Source organism: Aulonocara stuartgranti, assembly GCF_965226115.1.
Source record: "Aulonocara stuartgranti genome assembly, chromosome: 1".
NCBI classification, from domain to species: Eukaryota; Metazoa; Chordata; class Actinopteri; order Cichliformes; family Cichlidae; genus Aulonocara; species Aulonocara stuartgranti.
In genome coordinates this window covers 11,031,615-11,053,688 of record NC_138939.1, presented here as the reverse complement: position 1 = coordinate 11,053,688, position 22,074 = coordinate 11,031,615, and the positions used below count along the sequence as shown (strand labels likewise).

Sequence of the window (22,074 nt, the reverse complement as noted above, 5' to 3'; positions counted from 1 at the left end):
GAAAGTGCAATAAACTACAAAAAAATTGAAAATTTTTTTTTTTTTAACATACATTTCTAGTTAGAGAAATTTAAGAGGCTTATCCCTCAAAACTGTAAATACAAAAAAGTTGCACAAAATAGTTTCCCAACACAGGAAATTTATTTTGAGTGTCTTCATAGTTTTATTTTTGAAATACACCAATTTTTATACACTGTAGGAAAAACGAAAATAAATATTATAATGCAAATTTGCAAAAAAGCAGCATATGCATCAAAATAAACTATTTCCAGCAGTGCAATATGAGTCCTAAGCATCCCAGAAACGACACAGAAAGTCATAAAGTCAAACATAACTCATGAGGCCCTGATGGTAAAAAAAAACTACATTTCCTCGAAAATGACGTCACTTCTGGTTTCGGGAATGTAATCGCGGACATGCGATAGTTCACGCTGACGTCTATTCTAATGTAGGAAGTGTTACGAACAGCTGATCGGATCGGCAAAGCGTGTTTCTGGAATATTATGTTTTTGTTGCTGCAAGTGCTTTTTATGCAATTTTTGCAAAGCTATATGTGGAAGGAAACTGTGACCTAGGACAAGCTGATGGCATAAGATGCAAGTACAACTCCTCCGGTTTCATATGCAAAAAAAATTATTGCGTTAGCTTACGTGGTTGCAGTTCTACAAGGATTTAAAAGTAGTTGCGCAAAACGGAGCGTGCCTGCTCTGACCGGCTTTAAAGGGTTAAGTAATCCAGCATAAAGCACAAAATAAAATCTGCTGATTTTAATTCTCTTGTCCAATTCAGAGTTGGAGCTTATCATGGGGTGAGAGGTGGGGTCACTAATCTCTCAGAGGCCTAACATTTGGAGTTAGACAACCATACATGCTCACATTGACGTCTATCAGTTTAGTCTTTGGGAGAAAGCTAGATTACCCAGAGAAAACCCACACAGGGGGAGAACATGCAAGTTCAAACAATGCATACATTTGTCATATGTAAAGATTTTCTTTAAAAAAGCCGCTTTATGACAAAAAAAAAAAAGTTCCCACAGCACACTTAAGGTATGACTATGCAGCGCATTGTTGCTGCCAATAAACTAGTGGATCATATGTCTTTGGAACAAATGAGGTATCTTCTGACCTTCACAGGGACATCAGCAATTGCACTGTGGGTACTGTGGGTTATGCAAACCAGGCTGTCAAAAAGATCCAACAAACTGTCTTTCGCTGCGGTTGCAGCCACTCCTGCCTCAGATGATGATGACTGTTAAGCTGTTTGTGGTATCATGAGGTTTGTTCTACACTCTGTCAATCAAACCTTATAGCAACAGGGAAACCACCTGTCGAAACTAGGGTGAAACACACCAAGATCTCATTTAGTTGAGGTCACATGATGTGGGAGTTTTGAACCACGCTTTGGAGAATTGTTTCGAAACATGCTTACGGTTAGCTCGATACAGCTTTGAGACATCAGTATCGAGCGTTCAATCTATAGTTGTCTGTCTCTCTGTGTTAGCCCTGCGGCAGACTGGCGCAGGGCTAACACAAGGGTGTACCCCACCTCTCGCCCTGTGACAAGCGAGATAGGGTCCAGATCCACCTACCACAGCCCTGAATTAGATAAGCAGAAGAAGATGGATGGATGGATTCACAGAGTTCCACACATACAATAATGTATTATTCAGTAGCCATTCATAATGTTCTCCCTGTGACAACTATAACAGTCTGTACATTCATCACAAGGAGATTTCTAATATGTGATAATATACTTATCCATCCTAATTACTAGGTTATGTTGTCTTCTCCATCTTCATCGCCTAAAGCTCGAGGCCTCAATTTCAAATAAATGACTAATTCTTTTGATCTAAACAGCAGCACAGTGTGAGCAGTAGAGTGTTTTATAGCTTTTCACTATCTGTCTGTGGGGATGACACCTGACATAGCGATCGAGATGATCTGCTGTAACATCAGGTCACACTGAGATTTGCTCTTTTTTCAGAGAGAGACACGATTACTCTAGCCCTGTGCCTGTGCTCTCCATTTAGCTTAACAAGGCTCACACAGAGCACTATAAAAGTGCTGCTTGTCTATTAATACCAGGAAGCACCTGCTGTCTGTTAAAACATCTGGTTTTGTTCCTGTTGCACTGTTTAAAGCATCTTTGGGATACTGACCGCAGGAGTTGGCAGGAACAGATTACTTTAATTAAATGCATCCAGGAATAAAAGACGATTACAGGCTGTCACATCCTAAATGAGACACAGTGCTGCCCTTTAAATATGCCTATGGAGGTAAGAAAACTGCATGATGAAGGCACTCTGCATATTTTGTTTACATAGCTACTGTAAGCTAAAGAGAATAACGAGGTATAAAATATATACTTTTTTTTAATTGGGGGGGGGGGGGGGGGGGTGTTAATATTTCCATTTTCTTTTTATGATGTTTATTAAAATGTTCAGTATTAAACAGGAAATTTAAACATTTAAACTTGTTCTAAGTGTGTTGTCTTTCTTGGAATTGTACATACACTAATCATGGGCATGAATGGTAGTTTTGTACTGCTGGCAACACGACATCCACAGATCACGATGCTGCCACCGCCATGCTTGGGAGTACATATAGTGTTCTTAGGTTAGAAAGCCTCACCGTTACTTTTAAGTATTTGTCTTCTTCCTCATTTATTTTGTTTTCCTGCATATTTACTTATACATTTCACATCATCAAATATATTTTAATATTAGACAAAAACAAAAAAAAAATGTAGTTTTTAAATGATCATTTCATTTAAAGGGGAAAAAGCGATTGAAACCTACCTGTGAAAAATTCTTATGTACAGTTGTTTGATGATTTCCAAATCTGCAGTAGCTCCAAGAGACCTTTACAACTGCTGTCTAAAATTCTCCTTCTTAACTTCACTGGGTTCCTTAGACTTTCCCATTGTTCTCAGTATTGGTTAATACAATGAGTACTTTCAAACAAGTCCTTTTCATGCTGGCAAAGAGAAACTACCAGTTGTAGTTGATCACGATCACCAAACAGAAGACCTTGGCCCTATTATATTTTCTCCCGCCTTCCTAAATTTTCTTTCCTGTCTGTCAGCTTAGACATTCTCATATTACACATATGTTGCAATAACTGAAATAACAGAAATTGATAAACAGATGAAAGAAACACACAAACAAGAGAATTTATAGAGCTCACCTTGAAAAAAAATCTAAATATATTTGGCACAACATTAGCGAAAACTCAAAATGAATTTGGACCTTTGCACTAAATTCTTTATCTTAAGTGATTAAAGATGTATGCTACACAATCATGTCACTTGATAATGAAAACGATTCTGTTCCCTTCACCGGCAAAACAGCAAGGCTATTTTAAAAAATGTTTCAAGGCTAAGCTAAATACTAGCTGTCTGTGGACAGCTAGTATTTACAGTAAACATAAATTAAATCTTTGCTATCTGCATTAACCGTAATGTCATATCTGCCCAGTTGGTGAGAGGAGGAGGATTGGTCAGGTACAGGACTAAAAGGCTCAGAGCTCCCAGTTGATGCACACAATCTGAATCTGGGTTTACACTTGAGCATGTTGCCAGTAAAAGGTAATACAGTCAGGCTCTGATGGACGTGGCTATCAAGCTGGAGGCTATCAATCAGCTCCAGCTGGTTTTGAATGCGTCCCACCACGCAGTGCTCTGGCCCAGAGTGGAGGAGGAAAAGTCAGCTATTTCACGCCCTCAGTTTGGACACTTAATCACACAGATGCACAGGGTATTTCCTTTGTGTTCCACCCTTGCTGATCTCTTGCAGAGCTGGATCCAAGGTAAGCAGCAGGTTGGACACGGATAATGAGCCCTTCTCTTCTCCAGCTCACAGGGCAGCCATCCAGACCTACCAGTAAACAAAAATAAAAACTGCTGTAACAACCGGCCATTAGCCTTTTGTTGACAAACTGCTTGTTTCCACTTCTCATTATGCTGGCATCCAAGTTTAAATTAGCGATGTGGTACCAGTTCCTAATTTTGTGGTTCTTGGCTTAAGTGGTTTATAAAACCCATAACTATCCAGGTTGCAACAGGATGACAATCAATAGGTCATCTGTTATCAGTGATGGGTCTCCTGCTCGTTATGAGACCTGTTTGGGATTAATTCTGCTATTTATCACAAATGTGACATCCATTAGATGGGGGAGAGAAAAAAAACTGATGGTAGATTATGAACTGTCCATGTCCATATGAGACTGAATTCCATCAATAGCAAACCTTTCACTGAAAGAAATGACCTCATTATTCATTCATTCAACCTTGGAGGAAATGAGCTACAGAGACGGTAAGAACAGGAATGAGTTTTATAATGGAGCACTAACTGCGGACCAATGTTACAAGCCAATGTTGAATATCACAACTTTGAAAGAAAAAAAAAATAGCCTCAAGTTATAAGGGTGCTCCATTACCACCTAGTGGTGTTTTCTAGCACAAACAGAACCTGGAAGGCCAACTAACCATTTAACTAATTCTACTATTAAACCATTAGTTGAAACACTAAAGAGGATCAAATCTGTTTATCTCATTTACCCAGAACACCACCTGTTCAAGTAGTTTCCCTTTGGGAAGTTGCAATAAATTATTGCCATCCAAAGAAACTAAATCAAAAATTGGAACTTCCTCTACTCCCTGCAAGACTATCGAAGAAGAGAAAGTCTCCAATTTGATCCCATGCATCCACTTCCCTTAAGCTGTTACTGTTGCCTTCACACTAGATGCATCTATGGGTATGTGACACTGATGCAACCATACTGTCATCTGACTACACTGGTCAAGTTTAAATTACTTCAGACATACAGCAATGTAATCTGAACATTTCATCATAATTGTTGGTGCACCGTGCTAGTTCAGATACCCATCTGAGCAGGTCCTATTATTTATTATACTAAAAAAGGCATAGATTCTTAGATATAAGTTAAAAAACCAAAACCTTAAAATCATGTTTAAAGAGAAGCAGATGGACAGTTACTGAAGTCACTGCCACATTTCTTTTGGTCTTGTCAAGATACTAGGTGAGGAAGGCTAAGCAAAAGCTGACACCTGAATAATTAAGCAAACACCACCATCTACTGGAAAATGTAAGACATGCACTCAAACGCTAATAAAATTAAACTGCATGGACATCAGCACCTGCAAAAGTACAGTACAGTAATTATGCATGTGTGCAGCCAAAAAAGTTTTACACTTTAGTTTCAAAATCTGTTAATTACCGTTTAGGCTAGAGTAACATATTGTACTCCAACACCAGGTTTTCCAGTGTATATTCTACCTTTTGCCCTGGCAGCTGAAATAGCCTACATCTCCAATTCAACCCCAAGATGAATAAGTAGAGATCATCTTACTTCCATACTTCTAATCAACTTGTATAAATAAAGAAATAAAAAATTCATAAAATTCTTTATTCATAAACTTGATGCAAGTTTACAAATTACTTTACATGGTCAAAATCACCCTTGCAATGGAAAAAAAGAAAAAAGAAAAAGAAAAGAAATTAAACGAAAACAAAGCATGCCGACAGTGCATAACTTTATAACCCGGCCACCGCAGTTAATGAAGCAAGGTGAAGAACCCAGTTTCAGGCTAGTTCAGTCCTCCGATACGTTACTCGTCAAGCCAAGGTTTTGTTAGTCAGACATATGTTGGTGTAATAAAAGCTCTTATTTGGAGCACAACAGACTTGAGTACACCATTACCCCAAAAGGTCAAGTTAAAGATGCAGGATTATAATTGATCTGATGGCACACGAATCTGAACTGCGGCTTTTGTTGGGAACCCTGGCATCTTTGAAAAAGTAATCCAACCAGGTAGGATGTCTTGTAAGTCCATGAGTCTCATACTGTAGCTGACCTGGTTAATTAAACAGCACACAGGGAGAAACAATTCTGTGCACTGATGTAGTAGGAAAGCACAAGTATGCATGTGTTGAAAAACTGGATACATCTATTAAAAAAAACAAAAAACAAACAGCCAACCACTTGTCTTTGGTTGCTTAGGGGAAACGATCCACTGATAAATGGACATGCAAAATACAGCAATATCAAAGACACAGGGTAGATGTTTCCTTAACTCCTGATCAAGTGCTTTATAATCAAAAAACATCTCTTCTCCATTTTGTTAAATCATTCCAAACACTTGCCAAGTAAATATGAACCTCAGAATCCTATCTGCAATTTGACAATAAAACCTACAGGTAAAAAGGAGGCGTAGTTTTAAAACAGCCCAAAAAAAGGTTGCCAAATTCAATTTTTTTTCCTTTTTCATGACGATATTCTGAAGCAAGAGCTTGGAAAATCGAGTGTGCAGTATGTATTCCTGAGTTTGCTTCTCCAGATAATGCAGGGGTGGGCTCAAAAATATTACCGGAGTGAAGTGAATACCAATGCACATCATAACAGTTAACAACCATGCCAATAATCCATAGTCATGTTGAGATTGTTGTGGTGAGAACACCACAAGAGGGTGATTCTCACCATATCCTGCAAGCCTCAATACATGCCAGACGTGCTGAACACGAACAAGCTCTATGCTTTGTACCCATCTCACACTGTTGAGACTGAGGTCAGTATCACTGAGGAAATTCTAAATAAACTCAAATATGAGGAATGCCTGTATGAAATAGCATAACTAAGCTTTCTACGCTGGTCATCAGGACAACATACTGAAAACAATGCAAGTAACCACACAACAGAACACCCACAACAAACGTGTAACTGCATTAATTGGAATGCTCCACAGTTTCTGCATATTATTCACATTACATCAAAGCCTCAGCATGCTGAGGGGTACAGCAGCGCTGAGAGTGGTCATGAATAGTAACCAGAGAGGTGGTAATGGGAAGAGATAGGTCTTTCCTGTGGCAAATCTGAACAAATATTTATCAAACCTGACCAAATATTCTGGAAATGGAACAGCCTCGAGTTGATCTTGCCAAGTGTGAAGCTAGAATGGTAAGGAAAGGTAAATGGAAAGGTATATGGTCAAGACTATTGCTGTGAATTTGTAGCTCTGACTGAACTTTAAAACAGCCATGAGGTCAAGGAAAAGTCAGCAGGTAAAAGGTCACTTTTTTCCTAGACTGCAAAATTGGAAAAGTTGTCAGGATGCAGACCAGTTACAATAACTAAGCAGGTAACTATACTGTTAAGGTCTTAAGACTAATTTTCAGCTCAACAAAACTCCACAAGACTGTCTTCACTGCATAGCCTTACTGAGGTTCGTCTGGTTTAAGTGATTAGATATGAATAGCCAAACCTTTGGCATGCCAGGAACAGCTGCATCTATGCCAATATTGTTAGGGTCATTGTAGTTAGAGGTGCCATCAAATAAGGGGAATGATTACTGTCACTGCTGTCAATAAAATAAGGATATATATATATATATTTATAAAAACAACAAAAACTGCAGTAGTCATAAGCTTACATAAGAACATGGTGAACTTTTGTTTCCTTCTGCAAGAGTGTCAATGAAGCAACTTTCTTACTCTAAATGGGTCTTGAGAAGTTGCAGTGCCCCTGCAGTTAATAGTCAAGAGTATATTGTAATACAGTCTCTGCCCAGCCAAAGACCCCGACAAGGTTACATTATAAACAATTAAATCCTTTTGCAGAAATACAAATGTACATGTTTACATGTGGAGTTAAAATCAACTACATTACAGTGTAATCCAATCCGAACATGCCCCTGCGTTGCCTGATGAGATTTTCTATGTTACCACTCAGGCACCACATCTCTCCTGCAGGAGGTGGTCCAGTGGCTGCTTGGGATGATAACAGTGATCTCCAAGCCCAGGAGGATGCTGTTCGTCATTATGGGCTGTGCCACTCAGACTGGAAAAGTCTCATCATCTTCTTCCTCAACTCAAGGTTTCAAGCTTTAAAAGACAGAGGTTTGAAAGCAAACTATCCCCAGAATCATGTTATTCCAGAGGAGGGGTCTTGGCATGAAAGATAATATATGAGCACAATATTACAGAGGCCATCCAAGGAGAGAAAAGGTGGGGGTCCTTCCAAACACTAGCATTTAAATGTCCTTCCCAGCTACCAGTGCATCATATTAGGGAATGTCACAAGCCATTCTCAGATCCAGTTTGTGACCAGAAAGGCCTTGTCTGGCAACTGGAACATCAGACTGCCACTGCTGGAGGATAAAGCCATGCCGCACCTTTCAATCCACAGCCAGCAAGTAACGTTGGCATGCTCAATGCCAAAACCAAAGGGTGAGAAAGCACATAATATTGAGTCTACCGATTTAATGGAGTATGGGACAAATGTTGAATGGAAAAAAATAATCTGATTGCATCAGACAACAGAAGTATAAAGGGAAGTAATATCTGAGGAGAGGACACTTTTTTCAATAGCTAATGAAATTGGATGTAAATTTCATGTAGAGGTGGGATGTCTTTGTGTTTGTGTGCTAGTTTTTGGGTTGTCAATTAATGGGAAATTTGGTATAGAGTTCCAAGTGTCATGTAGATAACAAAAATAGTTTGCAGGATAAAAACAATATTGGTCGCAAGGAAAAGGAAAAGAAAAATCTAAGACATATGGTCCCAGTTCAGGAAAGGCAACAGTCTGTATTAGCCGTCCTCCTTAGGGGGTGTGTACCAGCCTAGGAAAGGAAGATAAAGGAAGACGATGACTACAGGGTAAAGAAAAACAAAGTCAATAATAGCGAATGTCAAAATGATTGACCACATTACTTTCTACGTCACTGGCTTGCATCTGAATTTAGCAACATGTGTGGTGACTAGTGCAAGAACCAAAACCACCATGCAAATTTTTTTTCAGTTGTTAGACTAAGGACATATAGTGCACATTAGGATCTGGCTTTGTATGTTTGTTTTTTTCCCCCAGCAGTCCTTTTCAATTGCATTCATTGCCATTAATCATATATACACTAAAGATGTTCAGTTCCTAAATTCTTTATTTTATTTAATCAGACAGGTTTTATTGTAGCAGAGTGACATGAATCAGAAGCAGACTACATTCAAATGTAGTCCATGTTAGGTATATATACACCACAGTTAATGATCCAATATCCCTCGGCTTTAATGGCTGAGAGGGTTTTGGTTTCAGTAAACAAGGTCTGCAATGTATTCTGTATGAAACTGGAGACAGAAAACACTCACCGTTCTTTTCATGGATCTGAACCAGGGATTTGTAGGACTGCTGTGCTCTGGCAAGATTGTACTGATTCTGCATTAAAAGATGAAAATGAAGCCAACTTTACCATAAGCACTGAGTTTAGGATAACATTGGAGAATAAGCAAATAGCAACGACAGCTGTTTCCTACACGAAAAGGAGATTATTATCTAGCAAGCTCTAACATCAAGACCAAAACAGTGTGCAAGGTAGATGATAATGAAGACACTTTTTTGTCCTTCATACCAGACTGCATTCACAAACACCATCACCATTCAAGCTAGACTGCACCTGTAGTGCACCACACTTTACCTTCAGTACTAAAGTGTTAAGAATTCTGGGTTAATACATAATTTCCTTAGGGATTAATAAAGTATTCTGATTATGATAACAGAGATATTTTAAACTACAAATACAAAATCCAAACTGTTCCACTTCCATTAATTTGTCCATTTTTGGACAAATTGAAAATTTACAGGGAATAAAATGTGCAATAAAACCTTTATACAGTGCAAAACCTGTAGCAACAGTAAGATGATGTGTCCCTTTATTCTCAGACTCACTGAAGTCCTATTTACATTAATACCTACTCTGATTGACTCAGCATGGTTTGCCACAGTTTTCAATTAGGTCACAGTACCTGGTACCAGATACATTTTTAGTACCTGCTCAGATCGCTCGGGTTTCAAGTGATACAAGCAGGTACCAAAATGTGGCGTCTTCAGACTGCGTGCCACCGACTGGCTGGTCAGTAGCGCATTCGATGAGTCATAAGAGCGTCTCATTCACGTAAAAATGAAAACCGCCATTTTCGAAACCCAGCAACGAGGGATATGGCTACAAAAAACAACTTGCCTCAACATCCACCTTTTTTGTAGCGTTTGTGTCACATATTAATTAGATCACAGGACGCTCGGACAAGCTGCTATGACGACAACCACACAAGTTAGGTAGTACTGGATTATAGTGGAAAACCCGACGATCCGAGTTGAGTCGTGGCAATCCGTGGGGAGTTGATCCGAGTAGGTACTAATGGAAAAAGGGGCTTAAGTCATCAATTGTATATATTTTCACAAATGGGCTGGTGTGGTCCCCTGTCTGACTCAATTTTACTTTCTTTTTGGTATCTTTTTTTTAACTATCCAACTTATAATAGACTAATCTAACATCAAACATGAAGACTGGCTTCATTTTAAGACTCTATATGTAGACTATACAAGCAAACCTGCAACATGTTTTACACAAATAGCCTTAAAAGTGGTGTACTGGAAAAACACAGATGAACTACACTCATTATCAGATCTGTTGTCATTAGGAAAGAATAAATTGCAATAACTGAAAACTATTGCAATGTCATGCCGAGAAAGATGAAAAGCTGTTTTGCTTCCTATCTGAGACAGCCTGTACTGTGCATCCCTACTCAGTCCAATTTGATAGGAATTAATAAACAAATCCAACATTCACTACCAAAACAAGAGGCTGTTGCACAGTATGACTGGCCATCACTTAGAACCATGTAACTGTGTGAAAGCCCCTGTCACTTTGGTTCACATAATTCACTATGTGAATCCACCATTATATCAGAGCTGAAATGAAGCTTCCTCACTTACTTTATTGGCTCCAAACTGCACTCTGGCTTTTCCTTTAACTAAAGTGGCATTGATCTGCATGATAACAGACTCAATGGAATAGGCACTGCTCCAACCCTGCAATCAGAAAACCAAATGTCAATAACAGCAGGTTTAAAAAATATATATATTCAAAGAGTAGAAGGAAAAAAAAAAAAAACATTGAAAAACAAACCAAGGCAATACCTAAATTTGCCGTCTGCGTTTTATGAAACCATTATAAAAATACCTGTTTAGTAAGAAGTTCCATGCACAGGGCACCTCCGCCAAGAACATAACTAAAGCACGGGAAAGGAAACAATAAGGCAGAATCACTTTTTAAATCTTACACTAATGCAGTCTCTGCTTGATAATGGCAACTTAAAAGGGAAGAAATTATAGAAGTGTACCAAGAAAATTAACTTACCCTCCAGAAAGCACAGGAGAAACTACCCGGACAAACGGTGGATCAAAAGGGAAATTATCCTGCAGAAGTAACCAGAAAAAAGGTTCATTTACTTCAAAAGATTCCTACATTGCATTTTACTTTGATCAGGGGCGACCGTGGCTCAGGGGGTTGGGAATCGCATCTGTAACCGGAAGGTCGCCGGTTCGATCTCTGTCCTGGTCGTTGTGTCCCTGGGCAAGACACTTTACCCTACTGCCTACTGGTGTTGGCCAGAGGAGCCGATGGCGCGATATGGCAGCCTCGCTTCTGTCAGTCTGCCCCAGGGCAGCTGTGGCTACAACTGTAGCTGCCTCCACCAGTGTATGAATGTGAGAGTGAATGAATAGTGGTATTGTAAAGCGCTTTGGGTGCCTTGAAAAGCGCTGTATAAATCCAATTCATTATTTGTTAGCAAAACATCAGGTTTACTTACTTTATATGAGAAGTTTAGTAAAATGTAGTCCATTCCCTCCTTTTCCTTTAGCACTTGTAAGTCACTGTGTAAAGGGCTATCTGGATCCACCCTGTAGGTCATAAAAATCACAGTTTGCCTTTTTGCACATGTATATAATTTATTTTTATTATTTTAATTCATGACTCAATATCCTAAAGTTACTTACGTCCTCAGTTTGACGTGCCATTCGTATAGGCTGTCATTAACAAGTTCAACTGAATAGATGCCTGCAAAAGAAATTGTTTAAAATTGAACCTTCAGATATCTGCAATTGCAAGGCCTAGTAGCAGACTCCCTAATAAACCCCTGTCCTTTTGATCAGCTCTCTTGAGAGTGGTGCGTAAGACACAGAGGCAAAGTATAAAATGCATTTTGTTTAATATGACCCACCGTCACATGCTGTCAGCCAATATTCTTATTCTATGGTGTGTTGCTATAGAAAGATTGTCAGTAAACAGTAAAGGGTGTAGATGCCTACAGTACAATCACCACACCCACATGAGTGTTCATGTCCTGACCTCATTAGGACAAGACAGAAAGAGTAAGGTACCTCACAATGGTGAGAGTAAGGAATTGAGCACACTAAACATCTTCCCAAATACTTTCCTCTGACCATGTAAATGCCACGGCTCTCTATTGCAATGCCTAACGTTCAAAAATATTCCTCCATTACAAACAAAGACAGGACCCATGATACATTTATGTGTGATTATTTTGTTGCTCAAAGGTTAAACAAATCATTGTGTACTGTTTATACCTGTCTTATAACTCTGAGACCTGTAGATCTCTCTTAGTTCCTTCATCAAACGGTCAGAGGCTTGCACTGAGCCAGACACAGCTCCCTGGAAAATATAAAACAACTATAAAAGACAAAGAATGCAGTCCTAGGGGTAAAGCTGCCATTTTTACTTAAGCTCTGCCAGTGTCAGAGACAAAGCTTTATCATATCAGACATCAATATTTATATCAGTACCCCACATTGAGGGCATCTTTTGTTATTCACTAATGCAATCACTAATGACAAACGGGGTATACCGAAATGCTGCATAGATTAATGAATTAGAAGCAAGGTGTGATAAATATTAACCGGCCTTTTTTCCTGAAACTTACATTCAAATGGTCCTGGCGCTGGTTCTTTCGGATCTTCTCCAAGATTGCCAAATTCTCCTTCTCAATCCCATCATCCTCAGATTTCTTCCCATCTACGGGCTCCTCCTCTTTCATTTCATAGTGGTCCAAATCCTCGATGTCCTGTTGGATCATACTTAATATTTCAAACATTTTAAATAACAACAGCATACACATATACAACAAAACAAAAAGCCCACGGTTAAGACATTTGCAGTGTGATAAGATGAGAAAAGTTATTAGTGTTTGATTTTATGATGATAGTCATACATGCATAACTTGTGGATATTTTCATCAAACATTTTTCAAATTATAATACATAAACAAAGGCCAAAAGTACTCCACATAAAATCCATACAAATTAAGGAGTCGAGGGGAAAAAATATAAACAAAGACAAAAAAAGTCAATTCACAAAGCATGACTTGGGCTTACTGGGTTTCACTTTAAATTTGACCCTGGGTAGCAACAGCATTACCGCATTCTTGGAAGAGACCTCCGTGCACAGATACCAAGACGATTAAAAGTATTTTATAACATCTAAATTCTGTCTTTTTGTTGATCAACATTAGTATGAAATATGACTTATTAGAAGCAACTAACTGTATCATACCCCACCCCTTCTCCTTGAAGCAATTTTAAAATCTTGTTCTATAAACTTAAACATACGGTCTGAAAACAGGTCATATATTTGCAACTTAATGTTTGCAAGAAGACTTTTGAATTCTGTTTTCACATTTATCCCAGAAAGTTGCTTTCAGACCATTAAACACCACTGAGGTTCCAGCTAATTTTTTTAAACAAATAAGACCTTAAAAAAATCTGATCTATTGGTTTCTCTCATTACTTAATGATAGAGCTGTACTACTGATAAATCTGTTAACTAACTAACTAACTGTATTTTTGCTGACTTTCCTTTTTTTATATTTACTAATATGTTAGCTCTTTTCTACTCTTACTGACCAAAGGAGCTTAAAATTCAAACATTCATACAGCATATATTACACTTTATACAGCATATATCACTCAGACTCACGCACAGCCCTGATTTGGCTGCAGAAGTTGTGTTGCCTTTAGCACCCATGCGTTTAACCTGTTCAGATATTTTTAATCTTATAGTTTTTTCTTACTTTGGGAAAGAAAAAGAAAAAAATCAGCAGACCCTTTCATGTCGATAACTATGAGGAATGTAAAGGCAGATAAGGAACAGAGATTCGGGGTATGTTGAATTTGTTTCAAAGTACAGGCTCCAGAGTAATGCGTCAGGTTTTTTAGACTGAAGAGGATGACTTACTTCTCCCATTTCCTCCTCATCTTCTTCTTCAGATGTGACCTCCTCTGTTCCATGCTACACACACAAAAAACAACACAGACCATAAGGAGTTAATTAGTTTGCAAAATAATATTTTAAAAAACAGGAGAACACATTTTACTAAACATGGGAAGTGCCAATTCACTGACTTGAAGAAGAGCCTCACATGAATCACCAAGGGTGTTTATAATGTAGAGGGTCATTTCATAACTAACTATAAGTGGTTTTTGAGTGCAATATAAAACATCCCAATCTACATTAAGGTATTTTAGCAAGGCATATTCATTAGAAGTAATCTGAGAAGCTATTGTCCATTAGGCTGGATTTGACAACATCAAGTGGGTAGACTTGCCTTTCTGTCTTGTCCCACTGGGCCTGCAGGCAAGGGCTGGTCCAGCATCTCCACATCAGGATGTTGGGGAAGATTATACAGTCGACATAGGTCACAAATTAGTTTCTTCAACTGCTGTAAAAGCTTGAAAGGAAAAACAAAATAAAGAATTGGAGCAACTATACAAGTTTGCAAATAAGAATACAGAGCAAGGTCATATAGCAGAAACATTGACTTTCACATGTTTCTGGAAAAAAAAAAGTTGCACACACTATGAGTATAGGAATCAGTTTTGGACAAATGACCCACATATAACTTTTAAAGCTAAGAATTAAACATAGAACATTAGCAGTGCTGCAAACAAATGTGGGAAGACTAGCATTGTATTTAGGCAAAAGGATGGATGACAATCTTTAAACAGGTGTATTATGCTGTTGTAAATTTAGTGCAGCTGAGAAACTGTACCACCAAAAACATCTGCGCTTAAAAAAAAAAAAAAAAAAAAAAAGGTAACAGAGATCTTATCTATCAACAAAGACAAAGGTTTGTCTCACTCATGTGTCACACAGCTTCACAATGTTGTAATCCTTATATAGACCAAATTAAGTATCAAACAAAAATAAATCCAACCAAAAAAAAGCCCTCCTGTCTAAACACTAACACTTAAATACAACATATTTTTGTGCTACAAACACATGTAGAAAAAAAGAGCTTTAACCCCCCTCCCCCCAAAAAAGTACATAATGTACACCTCATACCAGGGATAAGAACCTACTTGAATATCTGACTACTTGTCAGATATTTTGACCTCTAAAGTTGTCCTGGTGGTCTAATATGACTGGAACAAACAACAAACCTGCTCGTTGACATGCTTATCAAATTCCTTATGTACACGCACACACTGATGCACGAAAGACTTTCAGATTTGAAAGCCTATGCAAAAAGGTGTGCATTTTGTAAACACAACACTAGTTAAAAAAAAAGAAGAAAAAAAAGGTTAAATTAAAAAAAAAAAAATTAAAAAAAAAAGGGAGGGAGGGAGGGAGGGAGACAAACACCAAAGCAGAAACTAAAGGAGCCAGTAGAAAAACAGAAAAACATCCATGGCGCACAACAGTGTGATACTACAGGTAAACGAATGAAATTAAAAAAAGAAATGAAGAGAGGCAAGTGATGAACAAGTGCATCATGGGACACCCCCAGCAGCTTGAGCTTATAGCAGCATACCTAGGGGATGGTTAAGGGTTACCTGATCCAGTTCGCACTATAAGCTTCATCAGGACTAGAGAATTTTAAGCCTACTCCTAAAAATGTATGCCTGCTTCCTAAATCTAAACAGAGAACTGCTTCCACAAGAGAGGAACCCGATAGCTGGAAGCCATACTTCCCATTCTATTAGGAACAACAAGAAAGTCTCCACTTTGAAGAATTTTGAATTAAATTATGAATTTAACAGGTAGGCAATTAAAAGACACTAATATGGAATAAATATGAGCCCCATGTTAGTCTTCTCGCTGTAGCATTTTGAATCTTTTTGGGAAGCATCCAGGTTAACAAATAATATGAAACTACAATATCTAGCCTAGAAGTATGAACAAAAAACTACATACAAGCTCATATTTAAGATATTACATTTTATCTCATATTTTAAAAGAAATGCACTCCATCCGTTCTTTGTTTATTGTACTAATCTGAATCCAGCTGTTGTAACATTATCTAGTGGTTTTAGACATGTAGGTCTAGCCTAAAAATATGCTCCTCTATACGCCTGCAGGTGCAGTTTGAATGACTAGGGGAAAAATAAGGAGTGACACTGAAGTTGGAGTTTGCTTATGCTAATAGTGTCTTGGATTAATCTAAAATGCATGTTGGAGCCATCTGTATTGTTGATAACTGCTTAAAAATATGGAAATATGTTTCGCCCTTTAAAGTGAGGCCAGCTTACATCATTATTTGGTTAAGGTTTTGAAGCTGTTAAAGTGATGAGCAGCTTTATTCCTAAAGTGTCCCATGTCACAAAGTGCACTAAGAATATAAGGATATCTACCAGAGTGCTGCCTTTTCTCACATCTTCCAATCTCTCCAAAACTTGAGCCAAGCTCGGGTCATCAGAGTCCACAAACCAAATTGGCGGTGTAGATGGATAAGATTCCTAGAAACAACAAAAAAACACAACACAATGATACCAATGCGTTTAACACTTATTTACACGCGTTGCAGGATTTTTAACGCATTGAATTTTACAATTATATACGAAAATTTGAGTTGACGACATTAGCATTCTGGATGCATCGTGAGCTAAATGCTGGGATTGCCTAAAAACATTGCGTAATGTGAACTGCCTCAACAAATATCACACAACAAATAGCGAAATGACACTGATTATTTCAACTATGTAAAACCTGTCCCGCTTAGCGTCAGACTGTACGGTTGTGAAGGTAGCTTATTACCTGACTATCAAGTTAACTTTAGCTCGCTAGCTACCAACAAGGCAAAACCCCGGCATCTGAATTCTCGTCCACTTACCGTTATATTACAGTGAATAATTAATAGCTTTTCCCCAGTTACATTAAACTGGCAACTCAGTTCGTCAGGTTTCCAGTCAATTATCCTGAATCGTTCGTGGTTTGGATCAAAAATGGACTCCAAAAACTTCAGTTCGGCCTTCAGCCCCGACACCGACATCTTCCACGCATCTCCGGCTGGGCCGCTGGGGAGGGGGAGAAGTCGGGACTTAGCGTTCAGCTAGCTAAAGAAACAGCGTAAACTGTAGTAAAAGAAAATGACTATAAAAAGTGGCAAAGAGATGGCGGTCTGCCCCAGCGGATTTAGCTGGATACGCAGTGCCAGCTATAAGTCCCCCCCGGTCAAATTTCACCACAAACGGAGGTATTTGCTAATGAAGCAGCTAGTTAGCTCCTAGCTTTAGTCAACGCCTGAAAACAGCGCAGTGCTTGGCAAGCTGCTAGCGAACGAGTTAGCGAGCTAGTCCGTTGTTGTCTTTCCGTCTATTGTTGTTGTCTGCCTATGATAACAACATTTTAAGGCTCTCGCGGTGTTCTGAGACCGTCTCCTTACAGTCCCATCGTGGTGTTCTTTATTATTTACTTAATCGGAAATCAACTATACACTCTGTACGATCTGACCTAATATCCCGCTACAGGGGTAGTGTTTTTCATCCCGGTGCACAACTGTAGCTGGCCTCTTGTGGGGTTTAAAGATGGCGTTCCGCAACCTCCCCGCTCCTGCAGAATCCCAGCATTCAGTGCGTCTTTAATTTATTTTCGGTGTGAGAAAATAAAGGTAAGTTCATGATAATAATGTCATTTAGTCAGGCATTTATTTGAGGACAAAACGTTCACTCTGATGTTCATTTCTTTGCAAGTAAAGCTAATTAATTTCCTAATTTTACATATTTTATACAGAGTAAAATTCCATGCACAGAACTTAGAATTTAGTTATTTCTAGTGCTTTGAGCATAATTGCTCAAAAAACACAGTGTTGTACAAGTGTGGGTGTGCAATAATGATTAATGTTGTCTTACAGGGGGTCACATGTTGTTCTTGTTATGTTTCATAGGGGAGCAGTGCCACCCTGTGCCACCCTTTAGACATGCCCCTGGCCAGGGGATGATATCAGCACAGATAAAATGAGGCTTATCTATTTATTTATTTTAAACAGCTAGTAATTGATGTCTGATAAAGCAGTAAGTTATCATTTATGAGGTGAATCCATTTGTCAATATTATATGATGAGTTCTGGCTAGCCTTGAATATGAGCAACCAAACAATTTAACGAAAACATTTTTTAAATATATCTTCCAAAAGCTAATTATTTATTTGAATTTTCAGTAGCAAGCATGTCAATCTGAACTAAAATGGTCATTAGAGTGTAATACCATGTTTTGATAATATTGACTTGCTGCTTTATTTAAAGTAAAGCAATTGGCCACATTTAGCCTAAGCAAAATATCTGTGTGTGTCTATGTATATAAATCAATGTTTAATTAAAAAAATGTGCAGATGAAGCTTCATGAAGCACTGAAGCACTGAAGCTTTTCATCCAATTGGTTCATCCCAGCGCAAAGCTTCTTGAAGCTTCATTTGCTCTAGTAGGACACCTACTGGACGTAAAAATATTAGTTGGCATGAATTTGAAGAGTGTGGCCTTTTGCACACAGCCTGTAAATGTCAACAACAAAAGGAGGGTGTAAAACACGTAGTGATGCAGTATACTGTGTATATTTATACTGGCAGTATGGAAAATGATTATTTGGAAATGCTTAAAATGGAAATGATCATTTACTGTGAGGTGAGGTGTGGTTGGGGTGTGGACAGTAGTTGTGCTTTTGTAACGTTGAGGTATGGACAGCTACACACTGAGGCTTTGAGCCTCAGTCCTGCCTGTTCACATTTTATTTTGTAAAAACTAAATTTTCACTGCTTTTATGACCTTTTTAGTGGGGAGAACATAGCTAGGATTTAATGATTTAACAAATCTTTTGAATCCTTTGTCCTCCACAATGCTAAATGGCTGGGAGTCCTCAATCATCATGCTAACCAGGTCTTCATCTATTTGAGATTGTTCTCCTGAGGAAAGACAATAAAGACAAAGCACAAATATAAATATCACACACATAACTTATAACAGTTATATAATATTGTTATATCATTTAGTAACATTACTGCATGCTATATTATCATGGCATTTGATGGCTCACCTGGTCTTGCTCTACAATCGGTGTTCCTCTTATTCTCATGCAAAGCTGTAGTGCCTAAGCATGGATGAGGTGTTGTTGTTATATCCCAGCTCCCTGGCACATAGCAAACACTTCACATTGTACAAAAGTAAAGACAGCTTAACATAAATTGTATTGCACCATCAGTATTATGAAAATACATCTTCTGTAGAAATTTACATACCTTGTTGGGAGGAATAAGATCAAAATGTTCCCACACAGGGGAGGACATCCTCCTCTTCTTAGCTGGCTCCATTCTCTCCTGACTTTCTCTCCTCACTCTCATAAACCTCCAAACTGTCTCCAAACTCTCACTAACCGCAACTCTCCATCAAACACCCACATTTTGAATGAAGTCTGAGGGCTTTATATCGCTGTCATATCTCGCGGCAAAGTTCGAACCACTTCATGAACCAGTCACGTGGTACAGCCGGGCAGCGAGGCTTCGGACGTCATCATTTTCAGCTCCTCCCATAAACGAAGCAAGCCTCGATACGCGCATCGCGGAAACGCTCCCTCAATTACTCGACACAAGCTTCGAAGCCTCGACATCACTACTGGTCATGTCCATGTTGCTTACGTGTATACGTTTCATAGTTCTTTGTTGTTCAAGTACAGAGTCCTGTTTGTAGTTGTCCCCGTCATATGTATCATTGTCACCCTGTCTTCGCTTTCCCTGCTGTCTGAGTTAAGTGTCAGTTCTTAGTTTTCCCAGTTCAGCTTCTAGTTTAGTTTTGCCTCTGTGCTTTCTGTTGTTTGCCACGTTAATCAGCCCAAATAAAGGCTCGCTTTTCGTTTCAAGTTCAGTACTGTCTCCTCGTCTATGTCTGCACCTGGAACCTCACACTCCCACACACGACCCGCCTGCCGCAGACCGTGACAGGCAAAACATCAGCTGAACTGTAAGCCCAGACTGACCGCACTTCCTGCACTCACTACAAGAAAATTCCCAAAAAAAGAAAAACTCAACACGTGGATTTTTGAATGCCTAGAACTGCACAAGATTAATTGGACCCTAAGCTGGACTGAAAGACAGCACAGAGGCACTATGGCAGCACAGGAACAAATTCTAAGTTTAAGTTCCATAGAGACTGACTGGGGTCTACCACACCAGGCAAGACTCCAGGTGCAAGCTGTGCAAAGATGCCCCATGAGACAATCCAGTACATAACAGCAGGGTGCAGATGTTAGCAGGCAGGGCATATATGGAACGACATAATCAAGTGGCTGGCAGGAACTCTACAGGAACATCTGTGCCAAGTATCACTTTGAAATCCCGAGGTCAAAATGGGATATGCTCCCCAGCAACGTTCCCTCTAATTTTTCATGTGTCTGAACAAACACACAAACTCCCTGAGTGGTCTCTTGGACCCTTGTGAGCAACAGCAGACGTGTGCACTTTGGTCACGCCAGCATCGAATCCATCCAAGTTACATGGTTTATTAAAATAATCAAATTACAGCATTTAGACTACCTTTAATTAACTGCTTTAGCCCACTTACAATTAAAATAAAATAAAAAATCTTGTTCATGACCTGTGTAGTATGTTAACACTATTGGAAGTAAAAATAACTTGAACTCCAATTTTGAAAACACAACTTTCTTTCTTTCTCTGACTTGTATTATGAGTATGAGTCAGTGGTCTGGGAGAGAGTCCTGTAACTCTCTGTCTGCAAAATATAGTATGTAATGACCATTGTTGGGCAATTAATTATATAGTTACTTCCTCAAAAAAGTAACTGAGTTTTGCAAACAATGAAGTTTTTTTGCAGCTGTTTACCTAAAAATGCAGCCAAGGCGTTTTAAAAAAAAAACAACAAAAAAACATTTCAAACTATTGACAGAACAATCAGCTGTTTTGCATTAAATTTGATGCCATACAAATTATTTCTGCCACTCCAAAAAATTATTTCTGTCCACTATGAGATAAAGGAGAACATCACAAGCCTGATACCTGCAGGCCTAACAACGAGATGTATCACTCCTGTAACACCTCTAACATTCAGTAGTCGCCTCATTGTTCTGACACACAACAAAACTATAGACTACACTACACACTAACTACACAAGATTTGCGCTAAACGTGGCAAATCTCTCATATCTCAAAACACCGCCATCACTCCTAAAACTTCCCCCTTTCCTAAACAACTAAATGCCATGTTACCATATCATTTTTTGATTGGTCGACATGGTACATTTTTCCACCAATAGGAAAGGGTGGGGTTTTTTTTGGTTTTGTTTTTGCTCACAAGTGGAGAGTGCTTTCAAGCGTTTTCCTTATAAAACGCCATTTTTACTGTTTCTTCCTGCTGTAAATATAAACAACGGTAGTATTCAGGAAGAAAACCAAACATTGCATATATTTTTTATCATAACTCTGGTTTTACGTGGCCTATCAACACAATTTAAAAACTGGTATAAAGTCCACACTTTTTACATCAATTGTTCTGTCTGTCCTGCTCACATCTCCAATGGTTGTACACCTTGTCATTAAGTGGCTTCACTCCACATCAGCCACGCCGCTTTGCTAGCTAAAACACCGGTGTCGGCACATAAGGACACTGGTCGTGTCCAAATTCATGGGCTGCATCCTCCTGAGGACCCGGCCTTCGCGGTCTACGTGGGCCGGGTCCTCAGAAGGTCGGGTAGGCCGGAAGTAAACGGCCGTGAAATTGGACGGTCTAGCCTTCAGATTAGCGTCGCCGCTGTCTCGGTGGAGTTTAATAAACTCAGCCGTCTGCTCCTTGCTATCTAAAATATAACAGGACACTGGCGTAAATTCTCGACTGTCTCATACTTATGTTTAATCAGATTTCTGTTTGACGTTTAGTCAGCTGTGTAAAAACCAAGGAGGAGGGGGATTAATAAAGTTTTATTTTATCTAATCTAA

At 38.8% G+C, this 22,074-nt stretch overlaps 1 protein-coding gene across 1 annotated transcript; it reads right to left on the bottom strand.

The window, feature by feature from the left end:
- Positions 1-5,412: 5,412 nt before the first annotated feature.
- On the bottom strand, positions 5,413-17,701 carry LOC309704944 (ubiquitin-conjugating enzyme E2 Q2-like). Its single transcript, XM_082530463.1, has 13 exons — positions 16,973-17,701; positions 16,494-16,598; positions 14,468-14,590; positions 14,098-14,151; positions 12,788-12,928; positions 12,435-12,519; positions 11,844-11,904; positions 11,657-11,747; positions 11,203-11,261; positions 11,026-11,074; positions 10,779-10,874; positions 9,155-9,221; positions 5,413-8,634 (listed from the first exon to the last, which is right to left on the bottom strand). Exons 1-13 carry the CDS (start codon positions 17,129-17,131, stop codon positions 8,603-8,605), a joined length of 1,122 nt encoding a protein of 373 aa, XP_082386589.1. The 5' UTR covers positions 17,132-17,701; the 3' UTR covers positions 5,413-8,602.
- Between the last annotated feature and the right edge of the window lie 4,373 nt (positions 17,702-22,074).